The sequence below is a fragment of the Sphaeramia orbicularis genome, chromosome 13, assembly GCF_902148855.1.
Source record: "Sphaeramia orbicularis chromosome 13, fSphaOr1.1, whole genome shotgun sequence".
Lineage (NCBI taxonomy): Eukaryota > Metazoa > Chordata > Actinopteri > Kurtiformes > Apogonidae > Sphaeramia > Sphaeramia orbicularis.
The window spans coordinates 21,404,362-21,429,908 of record NC_043969.1 but is presented as its reverse complement, the minus strand read 5'-3'; the positions used below and the strand labels follow the sequence as shown (position 1 = coordinate 21,429,908).

Below are 25,547 nucleotides of genomic sequence, written 5' to 3'. Positions count from 1 at the left end.
TTTCCCAGATGCACATTGCTCATCAAGCACATTTCTGAAGTCAACCACGACAGTTTGCTTTTTAGAGCCAGAATGGATAGATTGAGCTGCGCTGAAAGACATTCTAAAACGAAAGGCACTCAAATATTTTCATTTATCCATTGACACAAATGGCTTGATTTTTCAAGATCCTGTTGCTTTTTATTTGCATTAATCTCTTAACTGCAGTGTTTACTTTAAAAATTAATACTTAATCACATGAGTTTATAAACAAATATTAACTCAAGCACACTTGGAAAGAAAAAGAGTTCAGTGTTTTAATATAAATAGATTTATTTTATTAACTTCTATATCCTTATTTGAGTCATTTTCCCTGTTGCATTCAGAAGGGCTGCAAGGAAACTGGTTGAGTGGGGGATGACAGAGGCTGCTGTTCGGTTGACACCCAGGCGTGTGTGTGTGTGTGTGTGTGTGTGTGTGCGCGCGTGCAAGAGTGTACATGCATTGGGATGCCATTAATATAGCTCCACCATTATGTAGATTAGCCCTATTCCCCTGAGTGCACCTTCACCATTTATAGCTTTCAATCACTCTGCAGCTTCTTTATGGGAGTCGAAGCAAACACACACACACACACACACACACACACACACACACACACACACACACACACACGTTTCTGTACATATGCGCTTTCAATCACTGTTTTTACTGTCCATATATAAAGGATACAGACAGCTACAGAAACACCCACCAACACAAATAGATGTTGACACACACTTTGATCATATAGTACGTTGAAGCAGACATGGAGCAGACCAAGGTTATTGGTTGTATCCTCGCCTCCTGCCTGCTCCTTAGATCACTAATTATATTCCTCGTCACTGTAGTTATTCATGTCGCCTCCGTGTGTGTGCATGTGCAGCCACTTGTGTGTTTTAAGTGTCAAAGACCAATCAAGTGAGTAAGCCACCACTGGGTAGTTATGTGTGTTGATTGCATTTGAGCAGCAACAACAGTCCTTTTTTAATCACAAACCTGAGATCAATACTCTATTTGCCGAACTACGTAAGGGTAATTTCTGTTGTGCATGTGTGTGTGTTAGTGTGAAAGGTAATCTAGATCACAGACTCCATGGCAGATGAAGAGAGACACTCTTTGAGAGAAATTTGCTTTGAACCAGCCCTTTTCAGGTGTGTATTTGTACTTTCCTTTGTGTATATGTGTATGTGTGTGTACGGTCCTATCTGTTAGGGAGTGTGTTCGTGGGAGCTCTATCTATGGCAAGCTCAGTGCAAAATATGAACTGTAACAATATGAACTATGTGTTGATGATTTCATTGTGTATCTTGCTGCTATTTGCCAACACTGGTCAATAGAGTGGGACTCTGCTACACTGGAGTAACCTTTTGGCGTGTTTACAAAACAGGCAGCTTTAGGGTTTAGTGGGATATCATGGCATTTTACACTGCAACACACTGTGAACCGAGGATCAATCTCTTCTTTTCTACTCGTCTTGCTTTTAAACTATGGATTAAACACACACACACACACACACACAAAAAGCATGTTACATCAGACTAAACAGAAAATTTCTAAGGCATTATATTTTTCACATATGCCGATCCAAGCGTTGTAATAGTAAGAAAGTGTCTTGAGATTCAATATTTGATTCAATGTAAGAATGTCACAGATTAATTAAGCAGAGCGGCTGGAACATTTCAATATTTCATTCCATTTATTCATGGCACAGCTAAATTAAGCATAGCATCTAGAACATACAGATTACATTTACCCTGAGACACAATAATGTAATCTGAAGTACTCCTTGTTTTCTTCAAAGATGCTTAATGAGGACTCTGATTAAATGTGATTTGCTAATTTAAGCTTTTCAATTTAGCAGTGATGCAAAATTATGGTTGCTGCCGACCACTAGTAAACAACTGTACCTAGTTCTGATAGATTTCCCAACCAATTATCAGTCTACTCTCAGTCAGGCCACTTTTGCGCATTAGAAGCCAAGCTGCTTAAATTATTTGATTTGCAGGGGCTGCTTTGGCCCGGCCAGCCACTTGTAATCCAACACGGCGAATGTTCCCCTGTGATAGCCTCAAATTTATCCAGTTGATACTCTTTAATGTGATCTACATATAAATAATAGCCTTTTAACTTCACCATTCTGGAAAACATCACACAAAAATATTCAGACATTGCAGGGAAAAAACTGAAAGAACAGAATAGAATAGAATAGAATAGAATAGAATAGCTTTATTGTGGATTTAAGCCAGGCTGACAGTGAAATTACTAGTGCATCTCTGTTGGTGTTAAAAACCCATAACAATAGACATGAAAAATGCAGAACAATAAATACAACCTGTAAAAATATATAAGATGTAAAACTATGAAATATAAGTATATAAAAAAGTAAGAGATCTTAAGGTGCAAGGAAACTGCACTTGTGTGAAACATTAGTAAAATGTTAAAGCAATTCACCTGCTTATAATGTGTGATCTGACACGTGTGTGTGTGTGTGTGTGTGTGTGTGTGTGTGTGTGTGTGTGTGTGTGTGGCTACAGGCAGGCATGTTTTTAGTTAATGACTCTGCTTTGTTGTCAGATTGATGGACTCCATTAGGCGGTTCTATTCAAACTGTTGAACAGCTTCATGCTAAATGTCCCGTCACCACCAATGTCACCTCACAGCTGTCAGCGTCACATGGGACGTTTACCGCTACAGAACGGGGATGATATGATGAATATGGCAGCTGATTAAATGTACACAGGCACCGCGGTGAATATTATCTATAAATCTTTTAGATCTTCGTTGCATTATAAATGTGCTTTTTGTGTGATGTGTGTGCAAAGCTGGGTGTTGATCTACATTAGGGTTCAATGCTTTTCAAGATTTGTTTCTGAGAAATACATGTATTGTGTCTGCTTAATTTTAAAGTCGGAATTGTCACTCTTTGCAAAAAAATAAATAAATAATTGAAAGAAATAGATTTATGTAAGTGTTTCTTAACAATCTTGGCAGTATTCTACTGTTAAGATTGTGATTGTGGTTGAACAAGTTGACGTGTAATCAGTTTGTCAGACAGTTTTTACAGGCAACTTCCTTTCTAAGCAGCTATCTACTAGCAGAACAGTGTTGCGTGTGTGTATACTACTTCATTTATCCACAAGAGGTCACCTGTTAGAGTCTTTCAAAACTGTGTCTTGTAAGCGTTGAACACACGGTCAGATGTTTGTTGAAATTGAACGAACTAAAGAATCATCACTTTGTTTTCCCCTTAAAGACCTAAAACTGTTTTTGTGGTGCCTCACAGATTATTTTTTTCGCTATATTTAGCCGTTTCTGAATTATTTACAACCATTTATTATTAATATTTCTGAATATTCCCTGTGCATGTTGCATATGTCAGTGAAAATCAGGTATTTTCTTATATTTAATGTATTGATCATGTAGATGTTCATAAAAGTGTAAATTCAAAGATCAAAACTGACAGACAGTGACTTTTTCAGCAAAACATGACATTAACTGAATACAAAATCAAGCCTCTAGAATTACTGTCATTTGTCAAACTCCATGAATTTTATTGGTGAATCAATGTTGCAGGAAATGACAGTGTTTCCATATTTACTACGGAGCCTCTGAATGTCCAAATGGGTCATGTTTGATGTCAATACAAAGCTGAGAAACTGTATTTTACCTGAATTATTTACATGTATTGATAGGATTAGAGGTTGAAAACTTGCTAAACATTTTAGATCACCAGATGGTTTTGGTTACTGGTGGTTGTTGAAGCAAAAACAGTGAGGTTTTCTATCAAAATAATTTAACATTTAGTTTAATTGTGGCTTTCTGTCACCTTGTGTTTGCATTGTATTTTGTGTGCTCGTGTCACAATGACAGTGGGGGGGGGTGACAGAGGCAGTAAGACCCGGAGGAGGAGCAAAGAGAGAGAGAGAGAGAGAGAGAGAGAGAGAGAGAGAGAGAGAGAGAGAGAGAGAGAGAGAGAGAGAGGAGGTTGGAGGAGAGAGAAGGAGGGACTGTGTTCACTCTCGGCTCAATGTGTTGAAGCTCGTGGTGTTGGAGCGTCAGTGTGAGTCTCAGCCTGGCAGTGAGAGTGTGTGCATCAGTGCGCCGTTGTGTGTGTGAATGTGAGTGTGACTCCAAGCGCTCTCTCTGCGTACGACAGGTGGAAATGACATGACTGCGCTCGAAAGGAATAAAGGGAAGGACCTGTAAGGATTTCACACAGTCACGCAGACACACACACATACACACATAAACACACACCTTTTCTCTGACATTCCCTCACACACACCCAAATTCCTGTGTGTCTTTGTATGAAAATGCTCTTTCTCCGGCTTATCAGTCAGACGGCACCAGCTGACTGTTTGTGTGGAACTCACACACACGCACATACAGGTCTTAACTGTTATTTTTTGATGTCTGCAGACGCGGTCAGCAAGTGTTTCTTCGTCCCGAGGAGAGTTCAGCTCCAGCCCTGACTACCAGACAGTCCACTACTTTGTCTGAACAACTCCAGGTAGGATCCGTGTTTCTCTTTCCGTCTCACACTATCTGGAAAACAGGATGCTATATGCTTCACGCCCTTTGCCCTCTTCTCTTTTTGCTCTTCCCTTCTTTTTTTTTCCTTTGTCAATTTCACCTTTGAAAGAATTCCATGCAGACACTAGGTCTGTTGTTGGACTTTGCTGTTCTACACTTCTATGATTCCCTGTTCATCCTGTTATTTTTTTAGTTCTTTTCCTCTCACATACACACACATACACACACACACACACACACACACGCACACACATTCATACACACACACACACACACTTCTGTCTCCTTTTTGGCTTTTTTTAAAAATTCCCCCACTGTTCTTGTGTTTTGGAAAAGATGAACTGTTATCTGGAGGAGGTAAGTTTCAACTTCTGTTGAAGTTACTGTCTTTCTCTGTTTATTGAGTCAGTGAAATACTTATTACTTACAGGGGGCTGTGTCTATTTGTGTGAATCTATGAGTGATAAAAGATAGAAAGACAAAACATGAAATTGTCATAAACATAAAAGGGAGGAAATTAAACACTATTCAGTATTTGTGTGAATGGTATATGACTGTGTGTGAGTGCATTTTAAATCAACGTCCTTTTAAATTTCCTTCTGAACTTATTACAAATTATTAATTTTTTCAGCTCATGTTGCTCTTTCTTTTCTGTCACCGCTGAACTGTGACATACATGCTAATACTCCAAATTTAAAATTGCTTCTATTCCAACATGTGCCACTAGGCTGCATCACTCCAGTGTGTGTTTGTACACAATATGTTTTCACATGTGGCTGCATTTCTGTTTTATGTAGCAGAGGGATTTAATGTTGGCAGCAAAATTGAAAAAATCTTTGATTGGCTGCCAGTGTCTACATGTTCTGCTCAGATCCAATTACCTAGAAGGACACACACTTACAGAGATGCAGGCATATGTGCACATGTAGTGATGAGACTCCCACAAACACACACACATACACACACACTAGTCACATGTGAGATAGATGAGAACAACTACATAAATAATGCTGAGATGAATAGGAAGGAGTGTTATAGGTATTGTGACATACAATAATAATATGGATGTTCATTTCAGCTTTAGTATGTTAAATATGTGTGTGTGTGTGATTGTGTGCCTTTTTGTGGTTTGCTTATGTGAGTGTTAATAAATTAATCAATGCAGCTGCATCAAATTTCAGATGAAGTCTCTGTGTGTTTAATGTGTTTGTTTGCTTATGTTGGCACGTAGTTTTATTAATTCCGCCTTCAGGGCTATAGTATGTACTATTTATATATATCGTATGTATATGTGTGTGTTTGTACATGATTGTGTGCAGTTGTGGTGTCTTGCATTACAGTGTTTATGTGGCTCTGAGTCAGCGCTCCACATATGCAGTCGGGTTGTGTTGTTGAAAGTCTTGTCCAGCTGCATTCCTCTGTTACAGCCTGCTTGTTTGTAAATGGTTTGTTGTCAGTAGATTTGTACTGTAAAGTCTTGGATTAAGCTGCTGGTGAACATGTCCCATGTGCAGCGCCCCCTGCAGGAGAACCACATTTGTCTGGGTCATGAAAGCTCAGGAGTGGGGAGAATTTTGGTCCCTTACCACAAAAAAGGTTTTGGTGATTTCATAACTCTTCTACTCTGGTTGAACGGATTATCATGAAAATGCATGTAAATTCAACTGCTGGAGTGTCTATGAAGGCTGTGTGTGTAATCTTGTATTGGTGAAATTGTGTTTTTGGTTGTATGTTGCATAGCGTAGCGGTGTATGTGCCATATGAATGCAATGTATGTATGTGTGATGGCTTGTATGTGCATCTCAGCTAAAGACAAAGTAAAAGCAGCAGGTCAATCTCTCATTCAGAACAGATGTGAGGATTAATTCGGTAGGGAATCATTGTGGTCAGACTGACTGAGACAGACTGAACTGTTTCATAATATTTGTTAAAAAAAAAAAAAAAAGGAAGTTTGTATGTATTTCATCGTCATTGTTGTGTATGTGTGTGTTGTTTTTTCTCTGTCCATTTACACACATTCTTTACTCTAGTCTAAGATTTTCTGCAAGTGTGTGTGCCATTGGCAATGAAACCACCAGCAGAAAGGAGTGTTATATCTGCCTTTATCACTTTAATCATTCTCTATTGTAGTTGCACAAAATTCCTGACAGTTTTCTCATTTGGTAAAACTACACTTGCAGTTTCACAGCAAAGGGAAACACTGGGTTGAAAATCAGAAACTAAAGAAACAAAAACACATCATTATTCCTGTTTAGATTTGTGTAGGTTTACATGATCTAGCACCACAGATAGATTAACTATTGTCCATATAATGTGTTTCTGTTAACCTGTTGGATTTTACCAACTTCAAAGTGTCATAATTTTTCATTTAGGGCAGTGCATAGGTTCCTCAACAGGAAGAGTGTTGTCAGTGGGATCATTGTTAATTTACTGCAGTTGTGCATGTGTATGCCTGCCCACATGTTCATGTCTGTCCTTGTAATAGATCTCTAATCAAACTACAAAAATGTGATTACTATGATGATGCCTGTACACACTCATCACCCTGTTGCTATATCGACGTATGTTTATCTTCATGCAACATACACACCAATGCAGGTAGGAGTTCATTGTTTTGCTCAAGGGCAAAATCACAGGAAGTGCAGAAGAGATATTTTGTGAGCCATTCACACGCAACCAGTCTGGATAAGAATATGCTAAGTTTGATCTTCTTCTTTGGCCTTCAGCTTAATTTAAGCCAGTTGAAAAAAAAAAGCAATGATAGCAATGACCTAAAAAACTGTAAAACCCATGGAGCTGAGCGAACCAACCTCTCATATTTTCATTTTACAAAGAACATGAAAATGCATGGATGTTTCCCTCCAGATCTGACGTGACCATTTCAGCTTTATGTGAAACGGTCGGTGTGCATTCTTCTTGGTTTATTCTGCTTTCCTCCTTAATGTGAGAACCAAATTGTCTGATTTTCAGCAGGAGGCAGAAAATACAAAGCTCAATATTCAGCAAATCCCATCAAGCACACACAGCAGTGGAACCTATTGTTAGAGAGAAATCAACACAAAATACCAGAGGGGCACTGTGAGAGCGTTTACCTCCGCCAAGGCCTCATGGCCCTGTACTTGTATTAAATGTCCCATCCTGCTGTGTTATACAGAGTGAGAGGAAAGGCTACGGCACTTTTACTGAATCTTCTCCAGACTTTTCATTGATGTTCAAGGCTTAGTTTAGAGAAGATGATTCTTCCTGAACCATCTTGTCGTCAGGTTTATGTCATTTTTAGAGGTGAAAACACCCTTTGTGCAGATGTGGCCAAAGTGTAAGCCATCATCCACTTGAGAAACCTGCACCATCAGCGTAGATTAGACCCCTTTGTGCTGCATAAAGCCACCTGGTCAAAATAGTCATTAAGTCGTAAAGTATCGCCAAATAACCACAGTATGAAAGGATCCAAAAACAGTACAAGGAGCTACTGTGAAGACCTGAGTGGATGCAGAAATATTCAGTGTTATTAAATTACCCAGAAACTCAAGGATCTATTTGTAGAAAGCCTGTGCTTTTCTCACAGAAGCATCCTGTCTCATCCTATGAATGTTCCACGTGAAAATTCAGTCATGTTTGATGCCAAAAGACTAATGGCTCGCACTTAGAGTAAGTGCAAATCAGCTGCTAGCACAAAGCAGAAAAATTAAATGTGAACTACAGAGTAACAACATAAATTGGAATAAAGTCAGTCATTTATCATGATAGATAAGCAGAGAATATTTATGTACATCTTCTTCTAAAGTGAAAAGTTGACTTGCAAAAAAACTCCCAAAACTCATGTAAATTATGCTGTCAGGGGCACCGCTACCATTTGCGGGCCCCATGAAAACATAGACATTGTGGACCCTTCATAAATTCATTATCTTCTCAATCTGTCAGACTGGGGGGCGGGGATATAGGTACATGGGCAGTTTGTTAGCATGAAACGAACCTGAAACTTAAAATGCTTTCAGAGTCTGACTCTCGACTTCTATGGCTCTATTGTACAGCAGCTCTATGGGCCCCCCCAGAATTCTGAGCCCCATGAATTTGTCATGTTTATCCCCCCATATCAGTGCCTGAGCATGCTGTACCTTCAACTGGTTCTTCGTGTGTAACAGGATGCACAGACCTGCGGTCAGACAAAGTGACATTATCTCATTCTGCTGTCAGCTGCATGTTATATATCCAGAGTGCACTCCTCCAACTTGAATTTACTGCATTGATCTCTGGTCGCTTGAAATTAAACTACTGAGAGTGAGATCCATAATGTTCTACAATTCCCAACACCATTCTTCGATTCGAAATGTCATGAGACTTGATGATAACAGGTAAAGCGTGACATGCATGTGTAGTAGCTGCAGCAGCAAAGAGTGCACCATGAGTTGACAGCTTAAATTGATCGCCCAGTAGGTGACAGTAACAGGCGAGCTTGGATGGTGCATCAGCTCATCCAAAACATTTTAGGCACTGTACTGGGATTAGCCTGCATGCTCTGCTTTTTTGTGCTTGATGTGGAAAAAATACAGTATAGCACATAAGATCACAGTTTCATTGTGTTTGAACAGGAGCAGACTCACTGTGGTTGAGGAGTTAGTAGTAGTTAGACATGAGTTTTAAGTCATCTTGTGTGAATGTTTTATATTTTCTTCTCCATTCTCATCATGTCGAGCACAGAATAACTAGTGAAACACAAACCCAAACAAGAAAAAGTTGGGATGAATCTGAAAAATGGTCTGTCATGGTCTGTCATGGTCTGGAGGTTGTAGTGTCCTTGGTGAAGGTCATATACACTTCTGTGATCCACCATTAATCCTGAAAAGTCCACTGAGATTTTGGAGGAGCGCATGCTGTTTTTAAGATGATAACTTCTCCTGGGACGTTCATGCATATTTCAACAAGACATGAAAACCTCAGAATGCACCGATTACAAAGGGAGGTTGTGGAAGAACTGAAGAAGAGGTACAGGGGCATGTTTGGCCCGGTACAGTCCTAACAGAGAATGTGTGGCACATCATGAAAGGCACAACACATTAAACCAATGTTTTTCAACCTTGGGGTCAGGACCCCATATGGGGTCATCCGAAATTCAAATGGGGTTGCCTGAAATTTTCTAGTAATTGATAAAAAAACCAAAAAACCAAAAAAAAAAAAACCAACAATAATAATATAAAAAAAACATATGGTAAGTTAAGAGAGACAATTGCAGTCCATAAAAGACATGACAAACTGTGAAGCTGAAACTGAAGCACTGTGGTTCTGTTTATCTTTCAAATGTTCATTGTGGTCAGTTTAAGATGCTGCAGCTCTTTCATAATTCATAGTTTGAGTTATTGTTTGTTTCATATTAATTGTCAGTCTTGTAAATCCAAGCTGGACTGACTACATATCCTGACCAAGGAAAATCAAATTCTCACTTTGTGCAGTAATCTACACCTGGCTTTTCTGCCTCTGTCCATAATAATATACATTATATAGCCTAAATGTCATCTAAAAATAATGTTTATTTGCAACATAGTATAGCAAACTATTACATGATCAAAAACAAATTAATTTTAGCGAAAAAAAAAAAAAAATTCTCCATTTTGAATGTCTGGGGTTGTCAAAAATTTGTGATATTAAAATGGGGTCACAGACCAAAAAAGGTTGGGAACCACTGCATTTAACACTTATCACTTTAGTCACTAAACATCTTTTAAGTGCTGTGAAAAGTAACAGGAACATCACAAAATGGAAAATGCTTTACAGTTTCAACACATAAAATCTAGTTAATCAGACAAAGCGTGAAATATGACGCACTATACAATGAACCAAGTCAAAGTAAATCAGAATATAACTATTTTCTCAGTTGCATTTTTCGTCCTAACTTCTTATTTGGGGTTGTACCTCCCACTTGTGCTATCCACAATCAAATTAAACCTGTCTCTTTCCAAGTTAAAGTGTCTTGTACGTGTTCAATTTTATGAGTGATTGAAGTTTTAGCCTTACTTTCAGTCTAAAAACTGAGGTTGATTGCAGCTGAAAAATATTAAAGATCCATTCCGATCTCCTAATTTACATAACAATCACTCTGAGCAGGCATTTGACAAGGATTGAAACCTCCAGACAATCTGAAGTTCTGAACATCCTGTCTGCCTGTTCTCTAATGTCTATAATAATACAAAGCACAAACTTAGCAATTTTGTAACAGCTCCCCACTCGATGGCTAAAATATATAACTATGTTTTAAATTTGTGGTTCTTTTGTCTTGGTGTGGTTCCGTTTCTCCCACAGAGCGCTGTGTTTATGAATGATGCAAATCCAAACACAGGGGAGTGTTTTACATTATGGGCACAGCAGTGTAGCTTTAGGTATTGTAGGGTTCGAAGTGATGGGAAGAAATTTACACAACTACAGACCATGAGGCTTTGGCTGCCAAGGCGCTTTGAATCAAATATTCTGATAAATGACCACCGACACAAGGGCACCTTCACTTCACAGCAACTCTCGGAGACTGCTGTATATGTACGTGTGTATGTGTGTGTCAGGGTTAGTGTTTTTCTTTGATAAATGGACTGTATTATTCAGTGCTGCTGAATTTTATCTCGAGTGGATCCCTGCAGGGTATAGAGCAAGCTCTGCCCTCATCTCTTTTTGTGTTTAGGTGTGTGTGTTTGTGTGCACGTAAATACACACTCCAGCATCCATCGCATACCTACAGTTTATAAGCAAATATACAGTATTTGCTGGTTTCCAAGGCCCTTGCTGACTTGCGGGTCTCTAAAGTGTGAGAATAGGCATAAGGGTACTCATTCAGATGGATAGTTAATGATAGTTTTGTGTAATATTTAGTTTGATATAACAAAGCGAGGAAGCAGAACAAGAAAAGCACAGACGCTGCAGATACACAAGGTGCAGTGTTTTTAGTTTTTTTATATATACTTGACTTTTTATTTAAAAAGTTGTCTAGTCATGGTTGTGATAAGATGCAGACGTGTCACTTCTATTCAGTTTTCCACATCTTATGGATCTTTTATGTTATTTTTACAGTAGATTTTACCATAGGTTGTATAGAAGAAGTGGATAAATGAGTGGTGTTACTGTTTGGTTTGTCAAGAGTAGTTTTGAAGATGTATGATTGAGCAAATGGTACATGCTATCTTAATGATATGATGAAAATTTAAAGGGGTCATATTTTATGAAACCCACTTTTATTAGTCTTTGGTACATTTATTTGTGTATTTATGGACCGTAATAGTTCATAAAGTTTGAATTTGGACCCTCCAGGTGCTGCAAAGCTATCTTTATATTCATTTTGGCAAAATTTGAGTGGATTTCTACAACCTGTTTTAATTCCAGCTTAATTTGTTGCGTCTGTAACTAGTTATGTCACAACATTTGCTCATATAAGGTCAAGACTTCCAACGAACATTTCTCCGAGTACGCCATAATTGTTTGGCAGCAGCAGCGGTTGTAGTAAAAATTGAAAATACGTCCAGACTTTGAGCAGTCGTTGATTGAACAGGACAGAGCGGCACAGCCAACAACCTGGAGGGGGTGGAGTGTGAAGTGGCTCATGTACATTTAAAGGGCCAGCGCCCAAAACGACCTTTCTGGTGTCATTACTCAGAAATATGGTTGAAAATGGACCTGTGGAGTTGAATTAATGAAGAATTCAGACCAAAGCATAGCATTTACAGTTTATGTAGACCACAGGGAAATGTTTTTAAAATGCATAATTCCATTTTAAAAAAGCTAAATATCACTCCTTTAAAAACAGTATCATACATTTGCTCTATGAAACAGTTTGGTTTGTCAAGAGTTTAACTTATTAACAAGAACGACAGTTGAATTGTTTTTCAGCACTGCGAGTTCAGCTCTGCAGGTGAGCGAGCTGTCAATCAAAGCATCAAATCCACCTCCTGTTCTCTCTAAAGTCCTGAAGGTAGGCCACGAGAGCTCTCTGGAGTGTCCAAATACAATAGAAGAGACTAGAATGAAAAATGAAAGACTGTGAAGCTTGTTTGCATCTCTTTAAACTGATCACCACTGTCTGGGTCAGTATGACAATGTCTATGCAAAAGACTGTCGGGTGGGAATATTTGCATCTGCAGAAGGAAACCCTGGCATAAAAATGGCTAAATCCAAAAGAAAACGGCAAACTACAGAGAACCAAGCAGACCTTTGTAACTGCATGATGGAGATCTTTGTGTGTAGTTGCTCTGAGATTATTATTTCACATAGCGAGGGGGACTTTTTAACAGTTACATGCAGATAGCAGAAGCTTTCAAAAGGAAAATTGTTTAGCAGATAAGTGTGCTAAACCTTTCTATGGACAGATTCCTTCTTGCACCAGCAGCAGTGAAAATGTTTATGTATAACTGAAAATAACATAACACATAATGGACATAAATGTAACAATGGTATTTCTATACAGCATAGACATTTTTACACATTGACAAGTAGCTGAGGCTAAGTTGGAATAACTGTACTGTTATTATTACACTGATTTCAGTCTTGATCTGTTCAGCAAATGACTCATGATTTCCCCCAAGGGATTAAAAAAGTTCATCTGAATTTGCAAAGTTGTGTCATTTTCATTGTTAAGTTGAACAAAATAAGCAATGAGTGCGTTACTTTAAGCTTTGTTTGTTAGGTCTGAAGAAAGTAAAAGAAAACATCTCTGAATCTGTTCTATTACTTAATGAAATCTACCTCAGTATAATTAATTCTCAGCCTTGACAGCGCAGAATGTGAAAGTTAAAATATGAGGTGAGGCTAATGGACAGATGAGTCATCTTTCACCTCATGTAGGCAGAAAGTCTACAGTTTCGTCAGAATGATTAATTTGTTAAAAAAAGATTATATAAAACCTGTCCTCTAAGACAGACAGATATGATGATCTGTATAGATGGAGGATATGCATGTCATGTGTTCCAGTTAATCCAACAGTGAATGTTTTTCAAGGCATGAAATGTCAGTTGCTCTTTCATTGGTTGGTCATTTTGGAACATTTTAAACCCAACCTATTGTTTTTATCCATTAGCTTTGTTGTTTCATGCCTTTTGCTGCAGGATGATTTGTCTCACTATTGTTACAATCAACAATGAGCCTTTACAATGATTATGGAAAAGCTTCCAGCTATCTCATCAACTAACAATTGTTGCTCAAGCAGACTGTAATTTCTTCAGTTATCATGTCATGTCAGAAGTAAAGCAAAGCAATTGGAACTGTAACATTTCAGTCACTTATAGCTCATGTTGTCAAAAAAGTAAATGTAGTAGGTAGCAGTAGCTTGCCGCAGTACATATGTAACCTTAACTCACTGCTTCTATGTGTCTATCTCAATTGGCAATGTCAGAGAAAAATACCTTTTTTCACTCCACTTAAAAAAAACAAACAAAAAAAACATTTGGAACAGTTCTTCAGTTGTTGTCTAAGCCAATAAGCCAATATATAAAGTCTCTCTGAAACTTGATGTGGGAGGCCTGCCTACGCTTCTTTTACAAAAAAAAAAAAAATGTAGTTGGTTTTCTCTTCATCTGGCATCGCTGCAGTAGCTCACCCACCGCCAGCGAGGCCAAGTTAGATAAGGACGCAAGTGCAGAGGCAGGAGAGAGAGGCAGTATGACTAACAGTGGACAGTTGCAGGAGGCAAGTAATAGGGGAGGATAGATAGATAGATAGATAGATAGATAGATAGATAGATAGATAGATAGATAGATAGATAGATAGATAGATAGATAGATAGATAGATAGATAGATAGATAGATAGATAGATAGATTTCGATTTACTCTTCGATTTACTCTTCATTTGCCTCTTAATATGTATCTTACTGTGTTTTTTTGGGCTGTTTGTGTTTTAGTACTATTCTCTTTCTGTCCCATTCAATTTGCAGTTCTTCCTTTGTGGAAATAGAGCATTACTGAATGGAGACTTGAATAGAGGGGAGAATAAAAGGCAGAAAAAAAAAAGAAAAGAGCTTAGGAAGTGGGTGAAAGAACAGCAAGAGAAGAGGTGTCTGTATGTGATTTCCCCAGGGAATGAACTAAAAGAGAGGGGCGTGCCCCTCTCTTTCTGACTATCTCACACTTGGTTAGTGTCCGCCTAAGCATGCTCATGTGTGCTTGTGCTCTTGCGTGTGTGTGTGTGTGTGTGTGTGTGTGTGTGTGTGTGTGTGTGTGTGTGTGTGTGTGTGTGTGAGTAGGTGCAGAGAGCATATGGCAGTGACCTTCATCTGTCTCTGTCATGCTCCAGTTTTCTCACTGGACATATATTTCAATAACCAGTCACTGTGGCAGAACTTTCTGTACATGCCTGTGTGTTTGTGTGCAAGTGCAAAGTGGAAATGCATGCATGTGTGTCAAACTGTATGTGAATAGGTTGCCTTCACCACTATATATTTGCCATTTTAGACATTGGTTGACTGCCTCCGTTATTGATCCAATTCGCACCAATAATGGAGATCGATCTCCCTCCATTTCAACACACAAACACACATCTGTGCCCACAAAAGCTTACACACACCTACATCATCAGCCACTCAAACTTACACTTCAAATTTTCCATAGGCACAGAAGTCAGCATCCCTTAGGCCTGTGTACCTTTTACTCTAAAAGCTCAGCTGTATCCAGAGGAATACATAGAGACATGTGAGTGGCTTTTAGATATCCCTGTGGAGGAACTGACAGTTAACTGAAGAGAAATATGAGCTTCTGTTTCTCTTTGGACACTCAATGCAACAACTGAGCTTTAGTCTGCATGCCAAGCTCTCCAAACACTGATGTCCACACATCTCATCTATGAAGTGGTCCACTTCTGTAAGAAACATGCATCAAATTGCCGCTGCAGTTTCATTTACAATTTTAGCAGGACAATTAGTCATATTTGAAGGGGAATAAAATGACTGATGTTTATGTATGAGACAACTTGAGTTTGTTTGGTGACCTATTGCAATTGTATAAAAAGTGCATGAAAATCTGTAATGACAGTCTGGTGACATCGTTAAATAGGTATAAACTTTATAAAGAGATGGAAAGAGATGATTTAGCTAAAATAACAAATGGTGAACTTTAAGACAGGAGACTAATGGTGATTTACGTTTATCACTTTTTGTGCAGTTCTCCAACTCTTTGCCAATGACAGTTAACTTCCTTGTGCACTCATTTTGCAGTGGGATGGTTTGTTGGAAATGATGGATGAGGATGTTGATGCGTCATCAGGCCAAATGTCATGAAGGTACGGGAGACCTTCCTTCTGTGCACGCCCGGACAATTTGTCAGAATGGGAGTTATAGCAGTCTGACAAGAGTTCACTGAGGCATTACCATCGGCATTTAAACTGCATGAACATCTCTGCAGATGAACTCATTCACTCAGGGTATTATTATACAGTGTGTTGATAAGAGGCCAGTGCCTGAGGAGTTGCTGCTGAATTGATATAGAGGTTATGGAGACCTAACCTGAGTTGACATACAGATTTATATAATGGAAAAGTTAGAAAACACTACACAGTGTGTTCTAAAAGATATATCATGAAGCCACACAGCTGCACATCAGCTGAGGTAGGTTGTTCTGCCTTGCTGCTGTTAGATTGAGTTCATGAAATACGTTATACAATACATTTTTCAACTGAATTCTTTATGGATGTAAAAGTACAAGTAGAATATTATGTGTTATTTTTACTTCATTCATTCATTATCTGCTTTATCCTCACTAGGGTTGCTGGAGCCTATCCCAGCTACTTATGAGTGAAGGCGGGGTACACCCTGGACATGTCACCAGTTCATCGCAGGGCTGACATAGAGACACAAACGATCACTCTCACATTCACATCTATAGGCAATTTAGATTAACTGATTAACCTGTCAGTGCATGTCTTTGGATGGTGGGAGGAAGCCGAAGTACCTGGGGAGAACCCACGCAGTCACAGGGAGAACATGCAAACTCCACACAGAAAGGTCCCACCCCCATCGACTGGTGTTGGAATCAAACCCAGGATCTTCTTGCTGTGAGGCACGAGTGCTATCCACTGCACCACCATGTCACCCTGTTATTTTTACTATTTTATTTATTTTGTATCACATGTATTTAGTCAACAGGACAGTGTGACTGAAAATTAAAATTGCTCCTGTGTTTACGAGCAGTCAGTGTCCCACTTTTAATATTTTGATTAATATTTAAAGATCACTGCAAACTTACCGAAACCCTGACCAACATTTTCCTGAAATAAAAATCCTAGGAAACCAACTGATGTAGCATACATATAGGGAAACCTAATATAACATTTAACAAACTTAGATTAAACTACAAACCCCAGGGTCTATCATTTTATTGCGGATGTGGATTTAATGTGAATTTACCTTTGTTAGCTATAAAGCATCTAGCAATCAGCGCTGTGATTTGTGGGTTTTCAAAGCCACATGAGACTGCTAACACAGTCCCACGGATCCAAATAATCTGTGCTCAAATGTCATGTGTATGAGTCACAACTGTAAAATAGTTTTATATGCTAAGGGCAACAGGCTGAAACATATTGCAGCACTCGACAAAAATAAACAACCTTGTAATAACATAGACAAACTGAGACCACTAGAGCGAATGATGGGTGCAAAGGTGTTTCATCAACCATGAAGATGGTGTTATTTAAAGTTTATTCAGTCAAGGTACCACCGACCCTCAGAGAAGTTCTGAACTTCTCCGGTGTCTCATTTCCTTTGATGCAATTTGGCAGCTTGTTGACCCCCCCCCCCCCCCCCCCAAAAAAAAGTTAACTAGTAGCGTCTCCATATTAAACTGTCATTTCAGATTCTCACTGTCACTGCTTTTCATCTCGTCCTCTCCCCGTCTCTCTGTCTCACTTGTCTTTTCTGTGTTTGATTTGGCTCGTCTTGGTGCGCAGACATATCACACACATTCCCTGACAACTAGTCTTGAACTTCTCATAATAACGATCTCTCCTCTGAAGACTCGTGCCATGTTGTGTTTCAGGGGGTAGACTGTTATCCACTTCAGAGGATGTAAACTGCTGAACTGCTCGACAGCCGTGTAGAACAGTGTGCGTGTCTAATGTGTCACTCAGCTCGGCTTGAACAGCCAAAATGTCAGAGTGATGTTGATGGTCTGTCCATCTTTTGACTTATATCTTTATTTTGTGTTAAGATACTTCTGCCCAACTGTTTCTTTCCCTTACTCAAGCATTGCTTTTGGTATTTAGGTTGTGAAATGCTGCTGAATATGTTCACACTAAATTACGCTACACTATTTATGAACATTGCAGTGAAAATGTTTTGAAAATGGAGCCGAACTGAGAGACCCAATGTGTTGACAACATGTAAAAATGATCACAGTCCTTGCTGTGGGCGAGATTGAACGGCATGAAAGCCTTGCAGCCTTGTCTAATCCTATTTGACCCTGTAAAAAAAACAGAAGAAGGATTTTATATTTCTATTCACTTAGTCCATTTTACATCCACAATTAAATTTCACTAAATGCATCCTGAGGGCTGTGTTATCAAATAAAGAATAAATGACAGAATTCAATTCAGTAAAAAAAAATGACAGAAGGGGGACGTATTCACCTCACTTCATTTCCAGATCTATAATCGAAAAAAGAGAAAGACAGGACATTAAACATTTTATAAAACCGTTTACGTCAAATAACCTTCACTTCAACCACCACTCTCTCTTTTTTTTACACTGATTCTCAAAATAGATATAGAAATGCCTACGCCAGTGTTATCACCACATGTTTGCAGCTTTAACTCTGCTTCACTGCTGCACTTATATTTAATGCAGTGGTTTCTTATCTGTGCCTGACATGTGGCTTTATGGAGCTTACCTAGCTTTTGGTACAAACAGTAATGGTCTTGTTGCACCACCGTAGCTGTATTTCTATTACTGGACCAGAGGTAAACAGTATACAGTAAGCCCTCAAGAGCCTTAAAAGTCCCATATTTTTTTTACAGTGATAGCCATTTATTTGATTTCCCCAAACTTTTCCAAGCACATATAGGTCATATTACACGGAGAGGCAAATGTCACATCCAATTTTCATTAGCAAACGCTCTTGATCAGCTTAACGCAGATCAACTGGCAAGGCAGTGGGGATCAGATTTTGACATAAAGCTATGGTGTACAGTAACATACATGTACAGCTACAATCTCCATTTACACTCCTCATCCCGTTTGTTAGGGTTAGTTGTTAGCCTGCACACTGCAGCTAAACATAAGTAGTAAATAAAATACCAACACTGGACAAATGACTATGTCTTTTCTTTATAAAATAACTGCCAACAAAACTATCTGTCCTTATGTTAGAACTTAAACAAACCTAACACATTTTCTCACACACATACACAGAGCCAGCTAACCACAACAAATTGTCAACTCAATTCCCAATGTTCTGTACATATCCAAAAGATGTGTTATAAGCTGAAATAAGCCTCAAAAAGTAGTCTGTTATTTGGAAGTTTGTGCAGTGGTTTTGACACACTCAAGTATAATGCACTTTTCAGAGCTAGTTTTCATGACAAGGTCAATGCTCAGGTGTTGAAAGGGGGCAGAGCTAACACATTTTGTATTAAATATGACTGGTTCCCCCTGGTACATCACATTATTTTGTCTAGTGAACTGGCAGCATTAAGCAAGGCCATATTTTCACAGCTTTTATTGTATGCCAGAGTTTGTATAAACCTCAGATATATTTTCATGATATGGAACCTTTCACATAACAGAATATACAACTTAAAGGAGTGATGTTTTGCTTTTTCTAAATGGAATTATGCATTTTAAAACATTTTCCTGTGGTCTACATAAACTGTAAATGCTATGCTTGGGTCTGAATTCTTCATTAATTCAACTCCACAGGTCCATCTTCAACCCTATTTCTGAGTAATGACACCAGAAAAGTCGTTTTGAGCACTGGCCCTTTAAATGCAAATGAGCCACCTCACACCCCACCCCCTCCAGGCTGTTGGCTGTGCTGTTCTGTCCCGTTCAACCAACAACTGAACATTTTAGGTAATCAGCTCGAAGTTTGGACATATTTTCAGTATGGACTACAACCGCTGCTGCTGCCAAACAATTATGTCGTACTTGGAGAAATGTTTGTTGGAAGTCTGGACTGTACATGTGCAAATGTCGTGACTTCACTAGTTATAGACGTAACAAATTAAGCAGGAATAAAAACAAACTGTAGAAATCCACTTTATTTTTGTCAAAATAAATATAGAGATAGCTTTGCAGCACCTGGAGGGTTCAAATTCAAACTTTTTGAACTATTAGTCCATAAATACACAAATAAATGTACCAAAGACTAATAAAAGTGGGTTTAGCAAAATATGACCCCTTTAACTATAGGTCAGTAATAAAATAATGGCAACAATCTCTGACACAAATGTATGTAAGACTAAATACAAACTTGATATTTTCTTTCCATCTTTACCACAACTGCTGCAGGTAATAAGTACCAATACCCAAGTGCTACATCGATAAAATCATGTGCATGCCAAGTATCATTCATTAAGATCACACAATCTGGTGCAATGATTTTACTGCCTTGCAAAGTCATGCGTGAATAATTTAAACAAAACACAGATGCCGGCCCTTGCCTAACCCCATTACCGAGCTGAACTGAGTCAGATGACCTTCATCATCTGACGTATACATGTCAATACACATCGATTCTCAGAACATACCACCTGTATAAGGTTAAGAAACTTGCATAAAGTGGGACTGAAGTCACTGTTATTGATCCTTTTCAGATCAAAGAAGCACATAGTTCAACATACGTCAGTGAGTATACATAATGCATAGGTGTCAATCAAACTTTTCAGTCAATCAATCAGCCACGAGACCAAAGAACTATAGTAAGTAATGATTTATCTGAAAGAAGGAAATTTTGTGATTCTAGCACAGACCGTAATATACTACAAAGACAATAAGAGGAGCATATTTATATTGAGAACATATTCAGCAATGACGCAACCTTCACATTTTTTGCCATTTAGCTTTCCTATCCCTTGAAACCCTTAACAGACCTCATTATTTTGTCCTTTATTCCAGTGAACCAGAGCAGAACCTGAATACAAATGCACTGAAGGCAGCACATTTAAGAATACTAAGAATGCCAATGTGTGAGGTGTTGGCCCCAAAATCAATTTTAAATCAATATTCTGGTATTCTCAGGGCAACTTGATGATTGAGTTTAAAGTTCATGTAGTGTCAGTTGAGTACGAGGACTAAAGCAGATAAAAGAGATGGAAACTCAATTTAGAGTACGTCAGCAGGTAAAAGATAACAGAGCACTGATACGTAACTTTCTGACTGTATGATATAGTCACAGACAGTGTCCTGACTGGAGCCTATGTGTCTGCATGGCTAGTGTTTTTTATAAAAGATTTTGTAATGTTAGCGTATATTAAATTACCAATGAGTGTATACACCAATCAGCCATAATATTCTGACCACTGACAGGCAAAGTGGTATTGATTTAGATTATCTCATTACAGTGGGACCTATCAGTGGGTGGCATATATTAGGCAGCAAGTGAACATTTAACTCTCGAAGTTGATGTGTTGGAAATCAACAAAATGGGCAAGAGTATGGATCTAAGCAACTTTAACAAGGGTTAAATTGTGATGGTCAAATCACTGGGTCAGACCGTCTCCAGATCTTTTTGTTCATTCTGTGTAAAGTGGTTCATACCTACCGAAAGAATCTAAAGAAAAACAACTGGACTTAAACCAGTCAAGCATCTATGGGATCAGAACATTATTACCACCTGACTAATATTGTGTAGGACCCCTTTTCCACAAAAAACATCTCTGACCCAAGGCCTTATTAGATTCTAAATTCTGAGGTCTGATATTGGGATGTCTTTCCATTTCTGGTCAGTACTAGCCACTGCAAACCAGGAACACCAGAAAGACCTGCAGTTGTGAAGATGCTCTGACCCAGTCATCACTGTTAGAATATGGACTTTGTCAAAGTCACTCAGTTCCTTATGTTGATCTTTTTTCTGCAACACATCAGCTTCAAGGACTAAATGTTCACTTGCTCCCTAATATATCCAACCTGGTGAAAGGGACCATTGTAATGAACTAATCAATATTATCACCACTTCTCCTGTCAGTGGTTGCCATAATGTTATGTCTGATCAGTGTATATAGATGGCACTGCAGTGTCCACAGTTGAAAAATGAAGTCATGAACCAGAGTCTGTGCATTATATATGGGTGCTTCTATGAAACTGGGTTCATTTGGCATCTGGCAATTTTTAGACCCAATAATAAAAGAGAAATTTAGACATGTTTCCCCCCAGGATGTACCTAATGATGACCTCAGATAAATGCAATAAAAAAATATACTCTTGCTCTGAGCCATCCCAAAATTAATGAATTTTTAATTAAATATTGAGGCCAAAAAATAGGACCAAAATTGGGACAGGAAAAGCTACCTAAGTGTCAGTGCATTTTATCTTGAAATGGTCTTATACACCGCTAAAAATAAGGACACTGTTAAATTTGACAGTCCTAGTGGTTTTTCTAATCCAGACGTGGGTTTTTCATGAATCTTCAGTCTCATTCCAGGTTTTGTTTGTAATCCATCGTGTCCACTGGCTTTACATCCGGAACCCGAACACTGAAACACAGATAAATCACAAGTGATTTTGCAACAACGGTCATTTTTGTTAAACACACTGCCTTGCATAATTAGATCAAAATGTAATGTACCTGTGAGAGAATAAAAAGATATTCGCAAAAATAGTAGCGCATAGTTTTTGTGTCCTTTTTCCCTTTTTTATATGCAGATTTTTGTATAAAAATTTATATAAAAATGTGTTTTATCTGAAAAATAGTTTCTCTTTTATCTCAGTAAATGTTTATTTTTTTAAAAATAGACCCAAAGTGCTTCCAAACGTGCTTCATAACATTAGTTTACATCTGGTTTGAATTTTTAGCCCCTCTGTCCTGTTTTTAGATACCAGTTTCATGGAAGCACCCAGATGCAAGCGTCTGATTGGTTTTCAACTGTGTGTGAAGGATGTGGGGTTATGATTGGTCAATATGGCTGTCAGTCCCCTGTTTAGAGAATATCAAATTACTAAGATTGATTAGAGAGATGAGAACAAATCAACTCTCATGAGATCCACCTAAAAAAAAAACACATTGCTGTTGGAAAATATATGTTGGATGGTGTATTTTGAGTGCAGCTGGATTTATGAGTTATACTGCAGCCAACCAGCAGGGGGAATTTGAGATAATTTGGCTTCACTTTCGGATGATTATCATAGCGTCCATCTTTATCTACAGTCTCTGATTATTGCACATGCATGACTGACGGATGTAACAGCCAACTTGGAGTTCATTTGCATTCTGAAATTAAAAACTGTTGTGTATTTTCCACTTGTCATTGTTAATGACACCATAAAAAGTAAATCAGTTGGTGCAAAGTTCTTAAAAACACTTATTGCTGCTCCTGCCCTTGTTTTGATTTCACGTAACATTCCCCAGCTTTTTGTTTACACTTTTAACTTCAGAATTGTGACAGTGATAATAACAAAATTGTGTAATGACAGTAATCCAACATGCCTTTTGACTCGGTAAACTAAAACATTTCCAGCTGTACTGCAATGTCAGAAAAATTACTATCTTCCTCTATCACAGTGTCTGCCTTTGTCCTGTCACATTTGATAACATTTTGTTTGGCCAGTTGTCCACTATTATCGTAATACATGTCAATTAGTCAAATGCAATGTATTTCACAGATGCCTGCTAAAAAAACACATTTCATCATGTTTTTCCCACAACAATTTCAGTTGTTGTAAGAGCAAATGAAAGAAGTGCTTGTTAGGAGAGGTGCAACAACTTACTGATTACATTTGATTGATTAGACAGTTGCAAAAAATGAAACTATTTTGATAATTGGTTTGCAGTATCTATGACGTCTAAAGAAAAATTATATATATATATATATATATATATATATATATATATATATATATATATATATATATATATATAATGTTTAATGACTTTTCAACCATAAATTCTATCAACACATTTGAATAATTCCAGTCAAATGCATTTTCTCAGCTTTTCTGTGATGTCAGATGTGTCTTTTTTGGATGTTCAGAGGCTCCATATTGAATGTGGAAACACCCATCTTCTGCACCACTGATTCACCAATAAAATCTATATAATCTTATGAATAACAGTGGTTGTAGATATTTGTTTTTACATTCAGTTAATGATATATTAAAAAAAGTCACCTTTCTCCAGTTTTCTCTCTTTTGATAAAATAACCTTTGAATTTACTCTGAGCTTCTGTGAAAATATACAGTCGCGTAAAAAATTATTAGATCATCAAAAGTCATCAGAAACAATGGTTATGCAATCAAGTACTAACTCCTGTGTGTATCATGTGACTAAAACAGACAGAAAAGAAAACATGGAATGCCTAATAGCACTGTTTTTGTCAGTACAATGCCATAGTTATTGATGTAACAACTTAAGTGATTTTGGTTATTATCAAGAAAACATGGAAAATGGTTGGATATCAGCTCTGAAATTAAACTCTTATGAGCTATTTTTGTTGTTATCATTATATTTGTCCAAACAAATGTACCTTTAGTTGTACCAGGCATTAAAATGAACAAGAAATTGAAGAAAACAAGGGTGGTCTAATAATGTTTTCCACGACTGTACATGATGAATAAAGTAAATATATGAAAAATACCAGATTTTCACAGAAAAATGCTACATGCAGAAAATATTTTAATAATAAACAGTGATACATCACATAGGAAAGGTTAAATGTAAAAACTAATGGAAATTGCCACAAAAATAATCAGATCCAATAATCCAATGAAACATTTATGCATTTTGCTTGAAAATGCTAAAATTAGGAATTTTTTTATTCTCTTTTTACTTCTTCATAGACTAAACAATGAATTGATTATTTGTTGGTTGCAGTGGTAGTTTGAGTAATGGTAGCTGCTGTGTTTGCTTTAACTTAGATTAATTTGTCGATTGTGTCCCAGGTGTCCGGTAGGGTATTACTCCGCAGTGTTACACTTGGTTAATTAACTAAAGAGCTAATTAACCAACGGTCAGTAAACGTTTCACTGATCCCAGGATCTGTGGTCAGAACGGTTGGCTTTCTTTCACAATTCTTTGCCATGTTCTTCTTTCTTCTTCCCCTTTCATTTCCTGCTGCTCAATCTGTTTCTGTCCATGTCCTTCTCCATCTGCTGCTCTGCGTACATCTGCGTGTCCTCTCCCAGCATGCATTTACCAGTATGTATCACTCGTCTTGTCAAGGCTTAACAGTCAATTATCTGCCTCTTCTAAAGAGCTAATCTTAATGTTTACCCTGCCATTGATTATCCAATAGCAGACAGGTGGCCATTGATTAAACAGCCAATTATATTGCTCCTATGGGAGATGGGCTAAAGGACAGTTGCAAGTCAGATTAAATGCACACGTATACAGGAAGAGGGATGGACAGACGGACGGGCTGGTAGGTTGGACGCAGCTGCGCACATAGATCACAATAAAAAGGAAGGCACAGACAAAGCAAACACAAATGTCCTGTAATATAATAATCATGATCGCATTATGCTGTTTTATTATAATATTTTGTTACAGTTCCTTATTACTGTGCTGACAAAATCACATTTCAGGCTCGGATCAAATGTATTTAAAGTTTCTGGCACCTGGGCCGAGTATGGAAAGCAGACACACAAACCCATGCAGTGACACTGACAAACAAAACACACAGAAACACCTCACACACACCCACGAACAGACACACACTGTAAGACTGAGGGCAGCATGCTAAACAGCAGGCCTGCTCCATTAAATCAGATGAGAATGAGATGACATGTTATCTATTCTAACCACACTCTGCTGCCTTCTGAAATCTTTTATCAAGACAATACACCTAACGCTCAGTGTGTGTGTGTGTATGACAGTTATTAAATGGGCTTTGT

The 25,547-nt window shown here is 38.1% G+C and overlaps 1 protein-coding gene across 2 annotated transcripts in view; it reads left to right on the top strand.

The window, feature by feature from the left end:
- pde2a (phosphodiesterase 2A) overlaps window positions 1–25,547 on the top strand; it is a 182,084-nt gene that overhangs the window by 58,641 nt on the left and 97,896 nt on the right. Inside the window, exons 1-2 of one of the 2 annotated variants that reach the window (XM_030151866.1) lie at window positions 4,061–4,223; window positions 4,441–4,531. In XM_030151866.1, coding sequence (XP_030007726.1) covers window positions 4,189–4,223; window positions 4,441–4,531 — 126 coding nt within the window. In that variant the 5' untranslated portion in view covers window positions 4,061–4,188. Of the gene's footprint in view, window positions 1–4,060; window positions 4,224–4,440; window positions 4,532–25,547 lie in introns of those variants that run through there. The other variant, XM_030151865.1, reaches the window with a different exon arrangement.